The sequence below is a fragment of the Electrophorus electricus genome, chromosome 6 (genome assembly GCF_013358815.1).
Source record: "Electrophorus electricus isolate fEleEle1 chromosome 6, fEleEle1.pri, whole genome shotgun sequence".
NCBI lineage: Eukaryota > Metazoa > Chordata > Actinopteri > Gymnotiformes > Gymnotidae > Electrophorus > Electrophorus electricus.
Genome location: NC_049540.1, coordinates 19,371,851 through 19,392,973, shown reverse-complemented (window position 1 = coordinate 19,392,973; position 21,123 = coordinate 19,371,851). Strand labels below are relative to the sequence as shown.

General features: G+C 41.6%; 2 protein-coding genes across 5 annotated transcripts in view; one reads left to right on the top strand and one right to left on the bottom strand.

Moving 5' to 3' along the window:
- Positions 1-38: 38 nt before the first annotated feature.
- rars1 (arginyl-tRNA synthetase 1) lies at positions 39-16,283 on the top strand. Of its 3 annotated transcripts, none has more exons than XM_027000113.2 (15): positions 39-177; positions 981-1,112; positions 4,689-4,877; positions 5,246-5,354; positions 5,499-5,599; positions 5,736-5,857; positions 6,283-6,403; positions 6,799-6,928; positions 10,421-10,525; positions 11,002-11,180; positions 11,744-11,853; positions 12,027-12,132; positions 13,305-13,477; positions 14,185-14,432; positions 15,829-16,283. In XM_027000113.2, the coding sequence occupies exons 1-15, from the start codon at positions 133-135 to the stop codon at positions 15,936-15,938; spliced, it is 1,980 nt and encodes a 659-aa protein (XP_026855914.2). In that variant the 5' UTR covers positions 39-132; the 3' UTR covers positions 15,939-16,283. The 3 variants fall into 3 exon arrangements, with proteins under 3 accessions (XP_026855914.2, XP_026855915.2, XP_035383200.1); XM_027000114.2 differs by lacking the exon at positions 39-177 and adding an exon at positions 376-536; XM_035527307.1 differs by lacking the exon at positions 39-177 and adding an exon at positions 575-670.
- A 746-nt stretch (positions 16,284-17,029) lies between these two features.
- si:dkeyp-23e4.3 (rho GTPase-activating protein 7) overlaps positions 17,030-21,123 on the bottom strand; it is a 44,566-nt gene continuing 40,472 nt past the window's right edge. For both annotated transcript variants that reach the window (XM_027000105.2, XM_027000104.2), the window contains exons 10-14: positions 20,708-20,822; positions 20,178-20,399; positions 19,843-20,060; positions 19,107-19,280; positions 17,030-18,218 (exon numbers count right to left, since the gene is read on the bottom strand). In XM_027000105.2, coding sequence (XP_026855906.2) covers positions 18,110-18,218; positions 19,107-19,280; positions 19,843-20,060; positions 20,178-20,399; positions 20,708-20,822 — 838 coding nt within the window. In that variant the 3' untranslated portion in view covers positions 17,030-18,109. The remainder of the gene's footprint in view (positions 18,219-19,106; positions 19,281-19,842; positions 20,061-20,177; positions 20,400-20,707; positions 20,823-21,123) is intronic.

Genomic DNA, 21,123 nt, shown 5'->3' with positions numbered 1-21,123 from the left:
AGATTTAACGCTAGCTCTTCCCACGTGACCGGAAATAAAAACAGCCGGTTGAAATAAAGGGCAACTCGTACTCTCCAGTGAAGTGCACGAGTTTTAGACGTTTGTTGTTGATTTAAACTACTTTATACGAATATGTGTGACCCGGTGACAGAGTATACGGCTCGACTCCAACAACAGGTCAGCTTTACATGAGGTTAGAGGGTTAAAAACGTCAGACACATAGGACCAGCTCTATATTAAATCAGCGTGCGTTGGCCCTGTTCCCATGCTTAGTTTAGCTAACTAGTTAGCTGTTGACGTTAGGGGTTGAAACCCATGCGATGCGTAGCAGATCCTGCCAGCTTTGCACTTCACTTCTGTTAGAGAGCTGAGTCACAGTTAACGGTGATTGGTGTATCTTTCAAAAACACACACACAGCGGAAGTCACATCGGAGTCGACGGTTAGATTAAATGTTTTGGCTGTAGAAGCTAAAACGCACGATTAGCTGTCAGAAATACCAGATGCTTCGAGCCGTCTTTCAGCAAATTATTTGTGGTAACGATTCAGACTCAGAAACTTTGTTTTGCCTTGTTATGCGTAGCTTTGAGCTGTTTGCCCAGTGACGCATTTCTGCATTTATAGTTTACTTTTGTTTTACTTTCGTTTCTTAAGAAGATAGAAAACTGAATGTATCCATTATTAATATTAATATATTATATTAATTAATATAATAAATGTCTGCATTTATAGTTTACTTTTGTTTTACTTTCGTTTCTTAAGAAGATAGAAAACGGAATGTATCCATTATTAATATTAATATAATCAGATTTCCACGGGAAGAGGGGAGGTTGTCTTTTTGTGGCATGTAGAAATTTTATTAGATAATATAAAATGTATCACTTGGTTTCAATTTTAGATACTCTGGCATAAAAAAATTGTCTTCCTTGACGTTCATCTCGCCAAATGCATAAAATTAAATGCTTCCCCACCTCATTACAGGAAAGTGAGATTAAGTCCCTCTCATCTGAGATAGAAACACTGAAAAACCCGCAAGACTTATTTTCAGAAGGTTTGGATGAACTAAGGGAAGAGAACGCCAGGCTAAAATACCGTCTCAATATCCTAAAGAAGGTACGTGCTTTATGAATTAATTGCCACGTCTTTTGTTGTCATCTGACCTATATGCGAAGTAAATGCATATTTATATTTAATATAAATGCATTTTATTTTGCCTATTATTTTTTGCTTATTACATAAATAAGATAAAGATAATGTTAATGTTGAAAGGAGTGGCCTTTTCTTATTTGAGTCATTTACATAGTACACTTTTTAGTTTAAGAAGAAATGTCTCACAATGAATAATTTTAAAGTTCAATAGGAATATTTGGTGTCATCTTAAATGTCGCCTGATGCAATCACACAGCGCGATTTCAAGTACATAGCTTTAAAAAAAAAAGTTAAGTTATAAAAGTAATCTCGGCACTTCCGTTTTAATTTATGCGGTCTGAGTATTCTAAAATCATAGACTAATTAATTAAGTTGATTAGTTTAACGACGCAGAAGATACTTATTCTCAGCTTCCGAATTCATTGGTTACTTGTTCACAGCTTTCTATTCGGCTGCTAAATATAAGCGTACGATTAGCTGTCAAAAATACCAGATGCCTGGCTTTAACCGTCTTTCAGCAAATTATTTCTGGTAACGATATAGACTAAGAAACTTTGTTTTGCCTTGTTATACGTAGCTTTGAGCTTTATTTTCAGCCCAGTGACGCATGTCTGAATTTACCGTTTCGTTTTGGTTTCATTTCAAGAAGATCGGGTCCTACAAGTTTTCAAGTTTACCTTCATTGTGTACTGAATGCGTTTTCACACTTGTCCAAAATAACGGAGTCCGCAACTTCGGACTGGTCTCGTTTGGGGGGGGGGGGGGGGGGGGGGGGGGGCTCATTATCACTGGTTTACTTTCCACACAAGAACTCAACAGTGGCTCGATTGTGCAATTTCATACGTCACTTTTCTCCACGTAGAAACTTCATCCGTTTCTGCTTCTCATTATTTTTTGCTTGGATACACACACCCGGGCGCTTTTGGAATGCATGGAATTTCACCGTGCAGGAGCACCTGCCAACAAGGAGCCATTCTCATATGAGAAGATTTTTGTTGTATTGTATATTTTAAAAAAATCTTTGGTTGTTGTTGTTGTTGTTTAACTGTAAAATATACTGTATAGTACTGTGCAAAAAAACAAAGAACAAAACTGAGAAAAAATCAGAGAAAAAATGGATTTAAAAAGTTTGGATAGTAAGCCTTTATTTACTTGAAAAAGGAAGTAACATGATAAGTCTAAGTGGTCACATAACAAGATGAACCAATCATGCAGCCCCACACACAGCACTGGGAGTGGATAGCTTCCACATTGGCTGCGGACCGCACTAGAGCTATGTGGTATCCCGCACTGTCTGCCAGTTCACAAAGCCCAGTTAAAGGAGGCCTGCAAGGCCTCATGGGTCCCATCAGAGTTGATTTTTTGGGATCACTGCCACATACATGGAAGTGAACACATTGTCTTTGTTGATTTTCTTTTTCAAAGTGGATAAGTGTTGTGAGGGAGGCCACAGCTCAGGTTGCGTCCAGCATGTTTATATGTGAAGTTTTCGATGACATGGTGCCCCCAAGTACCTCATCTCCAACTGAGGCTCTCCTTTTGTTAGTGAGCTCTTTGAAAATGTGCTGTCCACTCTCGTGCCTGAACACAGGCTTACGACGGCACATCATCCCCAGACAAATGCAACTGAGCAGATTAATCACACACTGAAGACACTGATTCACCCTTATGTGCTAGATAAACAAGTATATTCCCCAGATCTGCTTCGGTTTGCAGACCACTCCACATGCAAGTACACAGCTCAGCCTGTAGATAATGCTCTATGGTAGGGAGATGGAAAGTCTGCTTGATCTCATTATGCAGGCTACTTTTGAAGGAACTGAGGAGCCAGAGGTACCGTACCCTGAGAGCATGAAGTCTTCCCTTAAAGAAGTGTAAGATCATGCTGGAGCAGCGTTGGAAGCAAGCTTGAAAAAGCATAAACATGGCCTGTAATATGGCCTGAACTGGCGACCAGTATTATATCAGCTGGAAGACCTTGTTAGGATCAAGACTCACCCCAGATCCAAACTTGCAGCTCTTCCATGGGACACACCTGCCACTAGCAGGCATACTCAGCCACAAGTAGTGCACCCAGATTCCAGGAGTACAGATGACTGTTTTGTGCCTGGCCACAGTGGTTCAGAACAGGACTCTCCTGAGGTCATGTGTGCTGAGTTACCATCTTTTTGACTTATTCTGTGACCATGCTCTGCTCTCCTCTCATCTTTAACCTCTCGATTTATCTTCTCCTCTCCACCCTCTTGCCTCTCCTCTGGTCCTATAGTCTAATCTCCTTTCCCGTCATATCTTTTCCTCTCACCTGCTCTCCAGTCATCTCTTCTCTCCTTTTTGTTCCTCCTCTCTCCTCTTCTCTGTTCTCCAATCATCTCTTCTCTCCGTTACTCATCTCTCCTCTCTAGGTCTCTCCTCTTCTGTGCTCTCCATGTTTCTTCCTCTCCTTTCTCCTTTCCTCTCATTTTTTTTTAGTTATGTATTTGATTGTTTTAATTACCCCTCCCTCCATACAATGGGGGACTACTTTATTAGTCTTAATGGGTGTGTTTTTTGTTGTTGTGTTTTGTATTTAATTGTGGCTTTTTATGGTTTATGTTTATTTTTAATTTATTATTATTACTATTATTATTACTTGGTCATTATGTGGTCTTAATCATCAATATTTGCTCCTTTTCTCACTCACCTCCATATCTCCATACCTGCTCTCCCTGTTCTCATATTATCCTCATACTCTCCCGCTCTCTTTACTCTGATTGCAACCAGAGTGAACATGAAAGAAATAGAAATAGTATCAGTAAACAACTAGTATTTCTTTCCATGATGTTCAGGAATGGATTATTGACAATTTCTTATCTGACTGGTAATTATTTTGTCAGGACTCAACTCTTGCACGACTCTTTGCTATACTTGTATCATCTCATTAGTACTCATTTTTAAACCGACTGATTTCCCCCCTGAGGTTGCGAAAAAATACTGCAGAATATCATTGCCACCCTTCCTTTTGCTCATGACTTACAATGAAAGAAAGCCAACAAATTGCTGACTAATAAAATCTTCTTTCATGCTTTCAAACACTAATAATGCCATTTATCATAAGTAAAGCTACACAGGATGAATATACAACAAATTAAAGCTGCTACTCTACATGTTCACATGTTCACCTTCTCATGTTTTCCAGCATAATTGCCTCCATAGATAACTTTAATTTTTGTTGCAGGTGCAGCTTGCAACCAAAAAAACCCAACCTGATCACATTAAACAGCATTATTTATCAGTTTGTGACAGAAACTTGGGATACGTGTATATCTATGTTTATAGTGCAATTGTGGCAGATAGGAAATAACTGTTTTAAGAAATCCAGTCATTTGATTAAAAAGATTAAACAGACATGAAACTATAATGAAGTCTTTTAAAAATGTTTTTAGGGCAGGAAAGAGGCAAAAATGTGCAAAGAAGCACCACTGCAATGTGGAAACATTTATAGACTTATTGGACTACTCGTTCATGTGTCTGTTTAGAACAATTCCCCTTGCTGCCTTCCAGAGTCTTCAAGAGGAGACGACCTACAACAGCAAGAGCATGATCAACATCAATCAGCGACTCCAGGACATCTTTGGCGGCGCCATCGGTGTTGCCTGCTCTGACCTGGAGAACCCTCCGCTTGCAGTCACTCCTAGCCAGCAGGCCAAGTTTGGGGATTACCAGTGCAACAGCGCCATGGCAATTTCTCAGGTCTGTCTCTCACCCATGTCACAGAGATGTGATGGAATCTTAAAGGGATACTTCACCAAACTGTTGTATCTTAGCACATCCCTTTAAGTAGATTGTGACTTGTATGGCAAAAAAACTGCTAATGTATGTATGCTTAAATTTTCTGCAATTTGGGCACATTAACCTTAAAGTTATATTTGTTGTAATATGGGCTGAAAAAGCCATACTCTGAGATTCCCCTAGGGTGTTTTGTTTTGTGATTCAGTGCTTTATGAATTACTCCCCCACTGTCATCCACTATAATGCTGTAAGGTTTTGTCAAGTTATGTGTCATTCCAAAAAGAAAGCTATTAGTGTAGCAAGTTACATGTTTCTCTTTCTTTTTCCAGATGCTGAAGTCGAAGGCACAGAAGGTTAACCCCAGGGAGATAGCTGAAAGGATAGTCCAAAACATTCCTGACAATGAGTTAATTGAAAGAACAGAAATTGCTGGACCAGGTTTGTTTACAAAACATCTGATTACTGGAAAGTGTGAACTTGTTTGTGTTAGTCCTCTCAGAAATAGAAGAACAGATGACTCTGCAGATGAAATTTAAAACATTATATACAATTAGAGCATAATTATTAATTGTTTTTTTCTAGGATTTATTAATATTCATCTTAAGAAGACATTTGTGTCCAAGCTTCTCACAAACTTGCTTCTGAATGGTGTTCAACCTCCAACTTTGGACAAGAAAAAGAAGGTTTGGGAGGTTTTCCTCCTAACAGAAAAAACAAATCCAGTTATTTGGCAAACAGTTACTGATGAAGCAGCAGAATAAGATCATCTTCTTTCATTCTTTTTACTTGCATGCATTGTTTTGTTTTGTTTATTTTTAGGTGGTTGTGGACTTCTCCTCTCCAAACATTGCAAAGGAAATGCATGTGGGTCACTTGCGGTCTACCATCATTGGGGACAGTATGTGTCGCCTCTTTGAGTTCTTAGGCCATGATGTCTTAAGGTCAGTGGATGGTGACATGGTATAGTCCTAATTACTGCTTACTTAATGAATTTGTTAGCCCTGAATTTGTGTACAGAGATGCACAGGTCTATCTCACTATTTATCTCCTGCCTTGAGAAATGCTTTATTTTGTACTATGTGAGAGAATCTGTTAAATGTGCAATTAATTCCTATTTCCTTACCTGAAAGAAAAAATAATCTGTTTCTACACCAGACATCATTAAAATTGCCATTACCCTTCATTTAGAGTCATATATAGCACCCTTCGCTTTTGTCTTAAAGTTTCTAGGCACAAAATTATAAGGCAAGTTAGTGATGTTCATGATTATGAGTGATGGGAAATAATTATAGTAAGGCTTCAGCTGAAAAGCATGAACCCTTCTTTCTAAATTAAGGGGTTTTGGCCAATTTTCAATTCCCTCTAGGCTGAATCATGTGGGAGACTGGGGGACACAGTTTGGAATGCTCATCGCTCACTTGCAGGATATGTTCCCAAATTATCTGAGTGTTTCCCCACCAATTGGAGATCTCCAGGCTTTTTACAAAGTAAGTTCAGCTGCTCTTATGGCTGCTTTAATCAAGACCAGCTCAGAAATCATACCTGCACTCATACTCATCTGTTCTAGTTTAATTGATCCACAACTTAGATATTTGTGAATTTATGAGCACAACATGGAAATTGGCATGCCTATGCATTTGGAATTAGCAGACTAGTACTGGTAAGTATTTCTTGAACGTCAGGAAGTTTACAGTGTAAGTGACTGAAAATTTAACAAGCACTTTTTTAAAGCACTGTGTTTAAATGAAGCCATCAGTACTTTTAGCCTGATGCATTCTAACCTTGTTAGCTGGGCCAAACCAGTAAATATTTATAATTTATATATCTTTTATGCCAATATGCTTTAAAAATGAACTGCTCTCTCATTACTCTTCGCTCTCAGGAGTCTAAGAAGCGCTTTGATGAAGATGAAGAGTTTAAGAAGAGGGCCTATCAGTGTGTGGTCAGACTGCAGAGCAAAGATCCAGACTTCATTAAGGCCTGGAATCTCATCTGTGACGTGTCCAGGCAGGGTATGTGTGGGCCCTATCTTACAAAATGGATTTTATACCAGCCTCACCATCTCAAATACGTTTTAATGCTAAGAGGCTCCGAATTCAGTATGATTCAGATATAACCTTCACTAGGGGTCAGAGTTGCATTGCAGCTGAGGTGCTTAAAATCACTGTTCTCTGTTCTGATTCAGTGCCTGAGCAATGTGTAGCAAAATGGTTGACATAACACTCAGAGACACCTAATAGCTCCATGGTGAGATTTATGGTCTAACTCAAACACTGTGTTACGATGACATCACTGTCTCCTAGGATATTGAAAGAAGCTGCATTTACTCATCCATAGCAGAAATGTAATCAGTCAGCAATTTGCTCTGTAGTTAGAACAATTCACACAGAAGGCGTACACAGCAGGTTTTTCTCTTTAAAGAAGAGTCAGGGGAAACAGATTACCAGCTTTCATGTTTATTTTACACAAAGCTTCTGTGCATTAGAGCTGAAAATAATTACATGGAGGTATGAAGAATTGCTGCCCAGAAGCCCCGTGAACTCAAGGCTGTAGGGTTCTAATTTTACTCTAGGCAACAGTAAAAGCTTATTTGTCAGGGTTGTCTGTATGTTTTCCTGGATGAATGCGAGCTTCTCCATATGGTTTAGTGGAAACACATTCACAGTGGCTCCTGATGACCCCATGTTCATTCCTTAATTCTGTCTAGGGTATTTAGCCTTTCTTGTAGCCTGAGGAGCTTCATAGCATTTTGAAACACCATTGCCTGAGGGAAAGTACTTTACTGGAAAAAAAAACAAAAACAAAAAACAGTAGATAGTGTCTAACTCCTTGCTGCATAGGTTGAGGTGTGACCTATTTTACTACACATATTACTATAAATTATATATTTTAAGTTCTCATGCTGACTTCACACTTTGAAATGTTTGCAATATATGTTGTTATTCTCTGTAAAATGTATTGCAGTGTATTATTTATATAAAGGGAAAGTGCTATGCAGTTCGGAATGAAAATATTAAAATAAAACAACTAAAATTAGCATCAGGGTGACAGTAATAAAGCAATTAAAATATGAAAATGGTATGTTTTCAAAAGCATACCATTTGGAGCAGTTCTAAATGTAATTAGCCATGAAATGTGTGAGGTTACTGCTGCAATTAGGCCTTAAAATTAATACCAATACATAAATACTTTCTTCTGAGGTAAAGTGGTGATGAGCCCACACCACAGTAATGCGGTTTGAAGTCTTTCTCCACAAATAAACTATAGTCCCTCGTCATGTATCATGCAGTGGTTATAGGACTCAAGAAGCAGTTTTTAAATAGATTGTCACCATTATCACGGACTGATAACATATTTGCTGGAACAATTTTCCCCCAGCAGTCAAATTCATATTTTCTGTATCCCACCAATGGGTTTTAAAAGAGCACTTATTCCAAATGTCAAGATATTTATAGTTTGAAAGGTATTTACAGACTGATCAATAATTACACCATTCAAAGTGTTTACAAGTTACTATTGTAATTTATATTCCTGTGAGCTTTCCATAGCCAATGTTTCAGAGGATGAATAAGAGTACATAACATAATACTTGTATGTAATACTTGTATAATAATGTATGTATCTGCAGAAATTAATCTTCAGTCTCATTAATGTAGAACATCAACAATATTTCCTGGAGAAGCCCATTAACTATTTTAAAGAAACTGGCATTTTTTTTCCTACAGCAGCACAATAGTTTATTGTAGTTGGCACGTTTGCCTCTCAGAGCTAGGTTCATGTTGCTGTCTGGGTGAAACTTTCATGTTCTCCCTGTGTCTACGTGCGTTTCCTCCACTGTTTGTGTGTGTGTGTGTGTGTGTGTGTGAGCCAGCAAGCAAGCAAGCAAGCGAGTGAATGAATAACCCGCATGCCATTATGGACGGTGATCTGTCCTTGGTGTTATCTCCTCCCTGTGCCTGATGCAGTCCCATAGGGGTGCTGTGATTTCTAGTTGAGAGTACGCTGTGCACAACAAGCTGCTGTTTCTGCCCGGTATGTTGACTGGATGTAAATGTTGTGTGTGTGTGTGTGTATTGTAAAGTGTCTTTGGGATCTGAGAAAGGCACTATATAAGTGTGACTTTATTAATTCATGCACTTACTAATAGTGGAGCCCTATAAAGAGATGTTGAATTTAGTTGTTCCTGAGGATAATCTTCAGATGCCGCCCTAGACCTTTGCTCTATACTGAATCCAATGCCCCAGGAAATTACTACCAACAAAGTAGTTTGGGTCTGAGTCACTTAAATTAGGGTGCATGGGTGTGTGTAAAATGTTGTCATCCTCTGTAGTGCAGGAGTTTCTACTGTAGGAGTAACTGACACAAGCCTCAAACACCCCCCTCCCAACAAAAAGAAAGGTTATACAGGCTACACCTTATATTTTCTCACATCTCTTTGACTACAGGGTGCTCAAAACACAAAATAAACAACACTACAGTGAGAAAGGCACAGGCAGTGAACACATTCTTTAAAAGGATACAGGGATGTAGTAATGAATAGTCTCTGAACATTAACAGAAGACTCTCGTGTGAAGCTGAGCAAAAAGTTTGCTGCAAACCATAGAACTGAAATGATCCATTCACATCTGACTGCCATTATCAGGAAAACACACTGAACCAATGGAAAAATATATAAGAGCGAAAAGAAAAAAAGTGACGGATGGGCAACACCTTTCCAGTCAGTTTATTTCATTGTACAATGCATAATAACCGATACAGAATAATTATATAAATTAACTTAGATAAATTCATTATTACTAAGGGATCTCAAAACCAGCTAAATAGACCCTCAAACCTTCAGAATGTGGAGCGACCCACTTAAAACTGAACACACTCTATCCAGTTTCTTAAATTGTTAGCTTCCTCTTTATTTCCATGTTACTTTAAGTTTCTGGACTGAGACATTTTCTGGCTAATCGCTCTCCCACAGCTCTCTGCAATCGCTGCTATATGTAGTGGAGACCTTTGCAAAAGTGAATCTGTTCCAACCAGCTCCGCAGTTTTAGCTTATGAACTCTGAAGGGCATGTGTGCCCTGAGGTCCTGCTGTCTGTCTCGCCTTCCGTGCCTGACGCATCTGCTGGAGCGTTCCTCACTCCGGCTTCAGACGTTATGTGACAAAGTGGAGGCTGGGAACCTTGGCACCCGTAACACCTTAATCATCCTCCTTCCCACACACACTCAAAACAGAGACTTATCTAATAAAGGTAAATTAGTGTGTGCGTGTGCACTGTCTCCACCCTGCTGAATGCCTCAAATCCGGCTTTGGTCAGCACTAGAGGCGCTTGCCTAGTTTGATTTCCCTGAGGTGTGGCTACTGTAATTAAATGCTCCTCTTTTTCTGTTTGTTTTTCTCACCCTTCCATTTTTCTTCTTTCTCTTCACTCACTTTCACTCTCATTCTCATGTTCTGTCTCTCCCCCTCTCTCTCTCTCCGACTTCGTCTGCCTATCGCCACTGTACCAGAGTTCCAGAAGGTCTACGACTGCCTGGACATTCACTTGCTGGAGCGTGGCGAATCCTTTTACCAGGACTTGATGACTGAGGTGGTGAAGGAGTTTGAGGAGAGAGGTGGGCCTGCCGTGCTGCCGGACAAGACAGTCCGCTTCCCTCTTTCCATTGAATCCTGTTCATTAAAATTAAACCAGACCCAAGTCAGCGCTTGTCACATATAGGTTGAGAGAGCGCATCAGGACCTAAATAAGTGCTGACAACCTTAATGTCAACCAGTATTTGTGTTAAAAGGTTCCCTACCCCGAGTCTGTTTTCATAATGAACAGGACTGAAGTGTGAAAAACCAAGCAGGACCATAATGTTTGTTAAAGGATGAAAGAACACTTGATGCCAACTGAAATAATTGTAATTCCTGTATGTGTAGGGTATGGTGTTGCATATAAGAGACACAATATGATTTGACAGTTGCGTAGAATATTGAGATGCTGTGAAGATACAGTCTGTCCATTAGGGGACACTGTTGTATCAACATGCTCATTTGCACAAAAGTGCCAACTTCTCTCGCGCTCTCTCTCACTCTCTCTCTCTTCCAGGGCTGATGCAGCTGGATGAGGGTAGGAAGGTGGTGTTCCCTCCAGGCCAGTCCATCCCCCTGACAGTGGTGAAGTCGGACGGCGGCTACACTTACGACACATCAGACTTGGCGGCCCTGCGTCAACGCATCTTCGATGAGAAGTCTGACTTCATCATCTACGTGACAGACAGTGGTCAGGTGCAAATGTGTGTGCATATGTGACTGCGCTGTGCTGCTCCTTCTACGGAAGGTTAGGGCATGGCATCGAATGTCCAGCCATGCCCAAGCGCTCACTCCTCTGCAGCAAAACGGGTGTGTGTGTGTGTGTGTGTGTGTTTTTCAACTCACCGCATCAAATATTAATACAGTCTGGGCCAGCTCTCTGGTATGCACTTTCTCACTGCATCTAGTTCATACATTAGTATCATTGCTTTGCAGCACAGGCTGTGTGTCTATCTGGACAGAACGATGGGTTCTCCAGCTGCTGTGACCAATGTGCACAAGCGTCGTATTAAGAGGCATATAGGCATATAGGTGCAAAGTACTTATGTCGAACAGAAAATACAGAGCCAGTGGAGAATTTTCTTGCCTGTGCATCACAGAGGGGTACAGGTCTGAGAGTCATCAAAAAGTGACCCAAGAAGCAGTTTAAAACTGCTGTTCAGGGTATCGTAATGCTAATTACTAGACAGGACCCAAGGATGCAGCTTATTTCATCAGTTTGAGGATGTTGAAGTGCATGTGTGTTCATTCCATGATAGGCAGTACACTTTCAAGTGGTCTTTGCTGCAGCTCAGATGATTGGCTGGTATGATCCAAAGGTCATACGTGTGGAACACGCAGGATTCGGAGTGGTGCTAGGGGAGGACAAGTAAGTGAATGTGCTGCTATTGGAACACCCTGATAATGTTCACTACAGCAAAATGCGTTCGATCTAACGATTTTCTGTGTGAAGTTTATTGCTCTGTGGCATATGGCATTTAGACAAATATCTCTAATACACTCGTGCTGAAATCTCCGTGCTTCTCTCTCTCTCTCCCGCAGGAAGAAGTTTAAAACCCGCTCGGGAGACACAGTCAGGCTGATGGACCTGCTCAACGAGGGCTTGAAGAGATCCATGGACAAACTGATAGAGAAGGGGAGGGATAAGGTGTGGACCTCGGGCCAGAAGAAACAGATCATACACACAACATTATGTACACATTTATTATGACCGGCCCCAGATTCCACCCCACTTCTCTGCTGATTCCGTTCACACAAGATTGAGGCATGGCCAATACCAAACCACAAAAAAATTGTGATCAGTAGCCTACTCTACATAGCTCCCATGAGACTTTAGCAATTAGCCTTTGCCTCACCTGCCCATGATGAAAGATTCTCCAAGAGCCCTGCAGCCATCACAGTGAAGCTGGTCTAATGAAGTGCTGATTTAGAGCTACATAAAAAAAATGCAGCTCTTCGAAGAATTGTGGTCTCTTCTTTGAGGCCTCTCACTTAGCCTGTCTTTTAGACAAGTCCATAGTATAATATGCTTTACTTTTTCCTCTTAACACATTGAGTGCCTGTGAGCTTTTGGGGGTTTAGTGTTTTTGGTGTTTCTAGTAATTGTGGAACAGCATGGTAAGGCAAAAGCATTTTCTGCTTGCTAATATATTTTCTAATGCCTCCCCTCCCGCACTTGTCAATGATATTGAAGGTTCCACTTGCTGGGTGAAGCTATGCGTGGAGAGCTAGCAGCATGTAATCGCACCTCATTCCCCGGGGCATAATCAGTTAGAAGCCCAGCAGTGGCAGGAACCAGTTCAGACCTGTTCTGAGATTCTGATTTTGCTACGACACAGACCGTTTAGCCAACCTTTCCCTGACGTCGCTCTGACGAGCCTGGTCCACGTCCCAAAACCGGCACCTGCTAAGGCGCTTGGGTCAGGCCGACTCTGCCGAGAAAGTCCTCCGCCTTACGCCCCCACCTGCCCAACAGAGCAACACCCCTCAGCAGACGCTGTAGTTAGCTCTATATGCTTGCACAAAGACTGATGGCTCGTGAAATGAATGGTTTCAGGCCAGTGTGTCAGTTGCAGTTTTTGCCTAATTAGGGGGAAAACTTTCTTCTTACCACATTGAGTACTTTACCATATTGAGTACAGCTAGCATGTCTTTTACTACTGAGGATTCAAATTATTATTTTGAACAACTAAAACTACAAGCGCATACGCTTGTGCCCAGCTGCTCCAATAAACAGGTGACAGGACAACCTGGGCGATTTTGTGGGGTTTACCCATTGAAATAAGTATGTGTGTGTGTGTGTGTTTGCTCGCTTTCCAGGTTTTGACACCAGAGGAGCTCACCCAAGCCCAGCGCGCCGTCGCCTTTGGCTGCATCAAGTACGCCGACCTGTCGCACAACCGCATCAATGACTATGTGTTCTCCTTCGACAAGATGCTGGATGACAGGGGCAACACGGCTGCCTACCTCCTCTACGCCTTTACTCGCATCAGGTGAGCGCCCCAACCCCCCCACTGGGGATCGATGTGCCACAGGCAGGGGGTTTGTGGTGGGAGCCTGGCATGGATCTATTCCCTCGTCAGTGGGAAAGGAGCAGTCGCGCCAGGGCTGCTTGATGGACCCCGTCCAATCAATAGCTCTCTCAGTGGACTGAATTTGTGCACACACACCAGTGTCTCGTGTGTGTGTGTGTGTTATTGTGGTCTGATCCATATCATGTGTGTCTGCCTTCACCATCTCTGTCAGGCTGGTGGAGTCATGGCAGGGGTTCTCTCACTTTCCGTGTTGTAGCTGTATGGCTACTCCGTTCCTGGGTCCTCGGGTTCCTGCTGTTCTGAAATCAGCTTCAGAATTGCAGTACCACTCCAATCCCTGCGCCAGTGTGTTCAGTCTTTCCTCTGGCTTACCATGTGCCTAATCCACTGCAGTCATGACGCTCTTGCAGAAGCTCAGTCCTCTACAGCCAGAAATGCAAACAGGGCTGTCAGTAAATGAATGTGGTTGAGCACCAGCTAGCAGAAACTCATGCCTGTTATGTTTATCTGACCTGCTGTCATCCATTTGCTTTCAGCAGATTTCTTGTTAATTTTTATATTTTTTGCCCAATCACTCCTTTTAAGCACCTAGTTCTAGCACGTAGCCATTAATAGCTTTGCATGCCGCCATGAATGTTACGGCGCTGCTGCTCCCGGCCCTGCAGGTCCATAGCCCGGCTGGCCAACCTGGATGAGGCGGCCCTGCGCAAGGCGGCCGAGACATGCGAGATCGCGCTGGACCACGAGAAGGAGTGGAAGCTGGGCAAGTGCCTGCTGCGCTTCCCCGAGGTCTTGCAGAAGATCCAGGACGACCTCCTGCTGCACACGCTCTGCGACTACCTGTACGAGCTGGCCACCACCTTCACCGAGTTCTATGACAACTGCTACTGCGTGGAGAAAGACCGTAAGACAGGTGAGGGGCATGGCCGGTGAGGCAGAGGGCTACAGCTGCCCAGAAGGCTGGCCTGGTTTGACCTAAAGGGAAGCTGGGCTTGCATGACACTTGGATTTCAGGTGGTGTTTTGTACTATTCAGGTTTTACTATGCAGGCCTGGACTGGACCTGTTTAGTCGTTCTTAGAATGAGGTTGCTGGTTCTTGCAGACTAGACCAGAATAGAAAAGATTATACTGTGAGAGGTAATAGTCATGCTTGATATCATTCTGGGTTGCCATGGGCCCCACTACATAATGGTGTTACTGAATGTGACAATGACCTCAGCAGACAGAGATGTTTTTTCCTCCATTGTTTGAATGGGCAACATGGTTTTTAATTTGAAGAATGAGGCTGAGATTGTGGTCCACTTTTACATTTTGCTACCAGTTGACTGTCAGACTTAGTTCAGTGGGGCTTTTTTTCTTCTCCTTTTTTTTTGCCCCAATTACATTTTCTCGTTAAGAGCTGGATACACAGACACTGATGAAGCTAGCTCTTCTTGAATTAAATCGCTGTTTTAATATACGCTAATGAAAACTGAGTTTTACTGAAGAGATTAGTAGAACTCCTGGGCCGTGACTAGTCATGATTGAAAAAGTTGCTCTCCGAGCATGGTGATTTAGATCTTCTTTGTGAACTTTGTGAAGATGTGATCTAGTGTCTGACAGGGGATAGGGGCATATCAGATTTGAAGCAAACTTCTCAGTGAATAACGATGAAGGATGTAGAATGTTTTAGCATCTGCTGCTGGAACCTCTCTCTATTCTGTCACCATTTCCCTCACTTTTCATTTGCTCTTTATGGCCAAGATTCATATACTGGTCTAGTACCACAATATTTGCACTCTCAACATTTGAATTCAATCAGTTAAAAAGTATAGATGAAATTATTTACTGTGGTATTGTTCAGTAGGTGTCATTTAAACGCTAGCCTGCAAGACCTATATATTGACAACAGCCTTTACAACCAAAAGGCTCGTAGAAGGGTTGTAAAAAGTGAATCCTTTTTACTGTTATAATTTATTTATATATTATATTAGTTTATAAGGCTTCATAAACCAGCATTTCAAAATATTACATTTATTAGTTCAAAAGTACTTGAGAGGGCAATTTGTAAATACTTATGGAAACAGTTTAATCTCTAAATGTATCATCATTATTCTCCATTTTTAATAACCTCTGAACATTACTGGTATTTGACTTGTGGGACAAATGAAGCAGGGAGACTGCAACCCATAATGTTGCCCTCCATTGATTTAGAGAGGTGTCCACAGCTTGTCCGTAGCTCAAGCAGAGAAAGTCAGAGATTTAATGTAAAGGAGAGCCACTAGCCTTCAATGAAAAGAGTCTTCATGCCTTCCCTTGTTCTTCCCAGGGGAGGTGGTTAAAGTCAACATGTGGAGGATGCTTCTGTGCGAGGCCACAGCCGCCATAATGGCCAAGGGCTTTGACATACTGGGCCTCACACCCGTGCAGAGGATGTGACCTGATCAGTGCCTGCTCCTCACACCCTTCTTGCCAACTGCTAATGTCCTGTTAAGAGTTTATAGTAAACCCAATAAAACCCAAACGAGTGCTTGTAAAACCTCAATTTTGCTCTTGCTCATCTTCCTTCATATTAATGTCAGAATACCCAATCACACAGAAGGATGGACGGGATCCTGTTTACCATTATGTAATACGATGGAAAATGTCATTCTTTTTCTTGTCTTACCAAAACTTTTTACCTTTTCAGCTTCATGTTGGTTTTTGATGACATTTTCAACAAACATGCTGACTAAAATGAATTCTTCAAGCTTGTTTATGCAATAAACATTTATTGTTAACATGTTTTGGATTTGTTGTTTTTTTTTCCCCTCCAAAGCAAGGAGTTCAGTCTCTGTATTTCAGGCCTTTTAATCATTTTAGATAAAGTCATACTTCAGCATATATAAAGTTTCTCCTTACTTTCACTTCAAGATTAAGTGAATTATAGGTGATTTATGTAGAGTCTTGGTCTGATAATCAGTATGGAGATTAATTGAACTGATTTCCTTTAGTTTCAAGGCCTTTGGTTATTCTTTACTCTTTGAACATTACCAGCACTTTCCTGATAATTTTAAGTGTGAGATTGAAATTATAGATGTGGAAAAAAATACTAATTACTTGGTGAAGCTCAGGTAAATATCTTGACTTGCTTTGCCTTATCTTAATGCAATAATTCCAATTCTTCAGCTTTTGCAATGTGTTATGGGTTTTCAAGCAACAGAAGGAAAAAAAGTGTGTAGAAATAAAAACACCCTAGTGTGTAGTTTCCCGCAGAATATTTATAGTAACATTCAGTTTATTTACTTCATAAAGCAGAACACCAAGAGAAGGTTGAGGTGACCTTACATGTCCCAGAAGCATAACACTGAGTTCATAGAAAGAAGTTGTATAGAAAGGAGTTTGGTGTTTATGGGCTGTTGGTAAAAAGAAGAATGGGAAAAAAACCCCAACATGTTTTCATCTTGAAGTGATCACGTCAAACGTACTGCGGTAGATCAAGTGCCTAGCTGCATTAAATTGAGCAAAAGGAAAGGACTATAGCAATTTCATTATTTGCAGCACCTTTTTTATTTCTTGAACATGAACAATGATGTGTTCCATATGAGTTTGTTTTTGAAACACAAATGTTCATAATTGAAGCAACTTAATGCATGGGCTACATTTCACGTGCAAAAAAAGGTCCTAAAACAGAATTTGTGCTGAGAAGTGTAAGACAACTCAGATTTACTGAAAAGTACACTGGACAATGAATGCTGTTGAGTAGAACTGGTTAGCTTAAAAGGCTGTTTAATTTGTTTAATTTCTTATATATGTTTAAATAATCTTTTCTGTAACGTTTAGTAGGTCACATTAAATTATATTAAATTGGCATAAAATATTTATAAATTGAATAAAATGAATAATTTTTAAATATGTACAAATAAACTCTATAAAAAGTGAAATGCAGTATTATTTAAAGGGACTACAGGTATTTAGTCAGCAACTTCAAAGGACTTTATAACACGTCACATACAGATGGATGTGCTTAGCTTGATCAGACACACCTTCAAACATAAATATAAATATGTCTATGCTACACTTTCCAGCACATACCTAGACTAATCAGTGTCACAGTCACCAATGTACAAAAGAATTCTTACAAGGCATCTCCACCCCAACCAAGAAGTAGATCTTCACATTGTCCCCTAGTACTTCTCTTAACGCTTGATTAAAAAAAAAAAAAAAAAAAAAAAAAAAAAAGCTGTGTATAGCGAGAGTGTCGGAGACAACCTTAGCGCTGCATTAGCCCTCGGGAACGGTCTTTCAGATGGGATGAGACGTTTCATTACTCTGACACTCTCCCTTGTCAGTCTCGATAAAGCCAAGTGGACCTGCTCTTGCAGCATCTCATCATACTGTTGTTGTTTCTCATTGGCAGGGTGAATTGGCTCTGCATTCGAATGGTTCCGTAAGTCTTCCCGGTGCTCCCTTCAGAACAGCTTTGGAGATCCCATTCCTCCTACCTGGCCCTCTCGCAGATGGCCATATCCGCCCCCCCCCCCTTTTTTTTTTTGTGAGCAGGGTCTAGCAGGTAGTCTCAGGGGTTATGAAATTGTCCAGGGTTACAATAATCGCTCTTTGTACTCCTTTCATGCCCTGGAATCTTTCATCTTGGGTCTAAAGGAGTCCCTAATTGCCACCAGGGAGGCTGAAACCAGGTGTCCACCAACTTTATGATGCCACTCTGGAGATCGGCCCCTGATAAACAGAGACAGAGTAGAGGATAAATAACCGAGCCAGGCCTCTGGCGTGCCATCACGAAGACATATGGGCCACTGGAGCCTGAGACAAAGACTGGTTTACTTTCAATTTCCTGCTCGGCTAATGAGATCGGCCCCATTAGGCCTTCAGACAATGTTAAGCAGACTTAAAAGGAACAAACAAACAGAATGTTTTAAGTAAGCTGCCATAGGACTAAATTAATGTCACAACAAATTATTACTCTACCTACCACGATTTTGTGTTTTTAAAAGTGAGTTAAGGGTAGTGGGAAAGGGGGTGTAATTCGTTGTGGTGAAAGAGGCTGTGATTAACTTGAAGCAGTCATAAAGGTTGTCATTGAGATAAATTGCATGACACTGCATTGAAATACTGACCCATCTCTAGCAGTGTATTGACCCAGTAACTTTTATTAAGGTGATATATATAATGTCCTTCCTTAACTGGAAATACTAAACCAGTATCTAACTCAGTAATCAATATGCAGTAATAGACCATGGGCTTTGCTTTGGCATGAAAACATACTGTGCAATCAGAAAAATATATAGTGTTTCTTCACTTACATTCCCAAACCTGTGAGCTAGGTAGGTGCAGGTAGCACAATATTTTTACTGCTGCAGGATTTCACTGTCACAACACATCCCTAGGTGTGCATCTCAGTTTTCCCACTACTTTATGTATTATAGCCGCGTGTTTTGATTATTCTACTTCAAAGTTTGCATTTGCAAGAGCCTTCAGATCACAAGAGTCATGCTGGCAATGAATTGCTCACCTCTACAGAAGAAATTCCCTTGGGGCTATTTATCTTTACTCCTCATGCTTCATAACCCCACCCCATGCTTTTTCACTTAGACCTGTGCTCCTCACCTGGTATCCATCCGGCAGAAGTATGTGAGCCGTGACCTTTTTGCCCCCATCGGCTCCACCAGAAACAGAGAGCAGAGCACTTGAGCTATGACCCCCCTGGCTGGGATGTCGCCATGTTCCACCGAAGTGGCCGCCACAAATAATGGTCCTGAGGAGGGATCGGAGTTCCAGGTCCTGCAGGTTGAGAAGGCGAGAGGTTCAGTTGCTCTGTGGCCCATACGAGCTGAACACTGCTGTTGTCTTCTTGAGCTGTGGGATTGCTTGCATGCAACTACAGCAGCAGTAAACAGGATTCCATATGACATGGCAGGCATGTTGTAAGTTACTGGTGCCAGGGGAATTTTCTCTATTGCACTCATTTGTCACAGACTAGGTGAATTAAACTTGGATGAGACCCATGGCAAATACATTTGTGTGGTTGTACTTATTCATGCTAGCAACCTGCTTTTGACATGTCACTCTAGGCCTCCCTGGTATTAACACAAGGAATTACACAAGGGCACCTTTCCAAATTTGCAAAAAGACAAATGTTCTCCTGACTTTGCTTTGTGAAGGATCATATTGCTTCTGCCTTGTTCCTTTGTCTTAACAAATATCCTGAACTGCAAACAAAAAACTGATGACATTTTGATTTCTTTTCCTCAATAACTGCGGAACTGCAGCTACATGGAGAGCTTCTGCACATTAGTACCAGCAATTACGCAGAGGCACTCAAAGCCAGTAGGTGGCTCATTACCTAAGCAGCACATGCTGCAGTGGTGGCCTAGCCCCAGCTGCCTGCAGGGTGTACTCATAGACTTCTGCCTGCTTGTCCAAGGTCTCCACCACCTCGCTGTGCTCCAAGTCACTCTGCCATTGCCCTGTTTCCCTCAGGACGCGCTGGAGGACATCGTGCTGCGAAGCGTCCACATCCACCACCCCCCTCCACAGTGGCAAGGGGTAGCCGTCCTCCACCTGCGACAGAGGCACTCTGGGTTACCATCTGCCCTCCATTCTCCTTGGGAACACGCAAGGTCCCTCACACACTATCCGGCTCACTCTATCTGGATGTTGGGACAAATTAGCACTCGCCTTTTTAAATGCCACATCCACGTGGTCGGATGTGGAGCAGGTGACCCAGCCTTTGGGCTTCTCCCTGGCCTCCCTGATGAGCTGCTGTACACAGAGGTCCAGTCTGGAACGGTCTGCCAGATCAGTCTCATCACTGCACAGATGAGAGCTGAAGCTCCCATCCATATTAAGGATGTCTTCGCAAAAGGTGCTTGGGTTCTGTTCCTCCCAGTAGTGTGGCATCTGTATCAATGTAAGATTTAGTCTGACGCACAAGTGGTATTTAGGGATTAAAACTCAATGACCTACAGAGTTAGCAAAATGTGTGTATGGGTACATGCGTGCGTGCGTGTGTGTGTTTGAATAAACATTTAGCATTTCTACAGAACTGTTTACAGATTTTTGGACATCATTAACTAAATGCCACAGTGTGTAATTTCATTTTTTCAAAAGTTCATTCGGACCTTATTTTTGTGCCCAGTTTATCAGTATATGTTTCCACTAAAAACACCAGAAAAGCAGATTGTATCACACAGAAATGAATACAGTACCTGGAAGAGTCGGATGCACTCAGTCACCATATGGGCCAGTCCCTGAGTAGCAGCCAGATTCTCACTCAGATCCCTCTGGTCTGGCCTCCCCAAGCTGTACTTCCTTTGGCTTGACCTGTGCCCGAAAAACAGGAAACTTCCTAAACATTACAGCTGTCACACAGTGTCCGGCTGGCATGCTTTGCAGAGTTCCAAGTTAGTATTGTTCCTTCCTCTTGTGAAAGACTTACATAAGAGGGTACCGATATGATAAGAAGTGAATTTTTCCCTTTTGCGTATTATTTTCAAAAGAATATCAAGGTGTTGGATAAAGTTGATGGAGGCACTGTTACTGTTACTTTGTTTTATCCTTTCTCTTTCCCACAGTCCCCTAATTCTTTTCCCCAGTGTTTCTCCTAATGGCACTCAGCAACTAA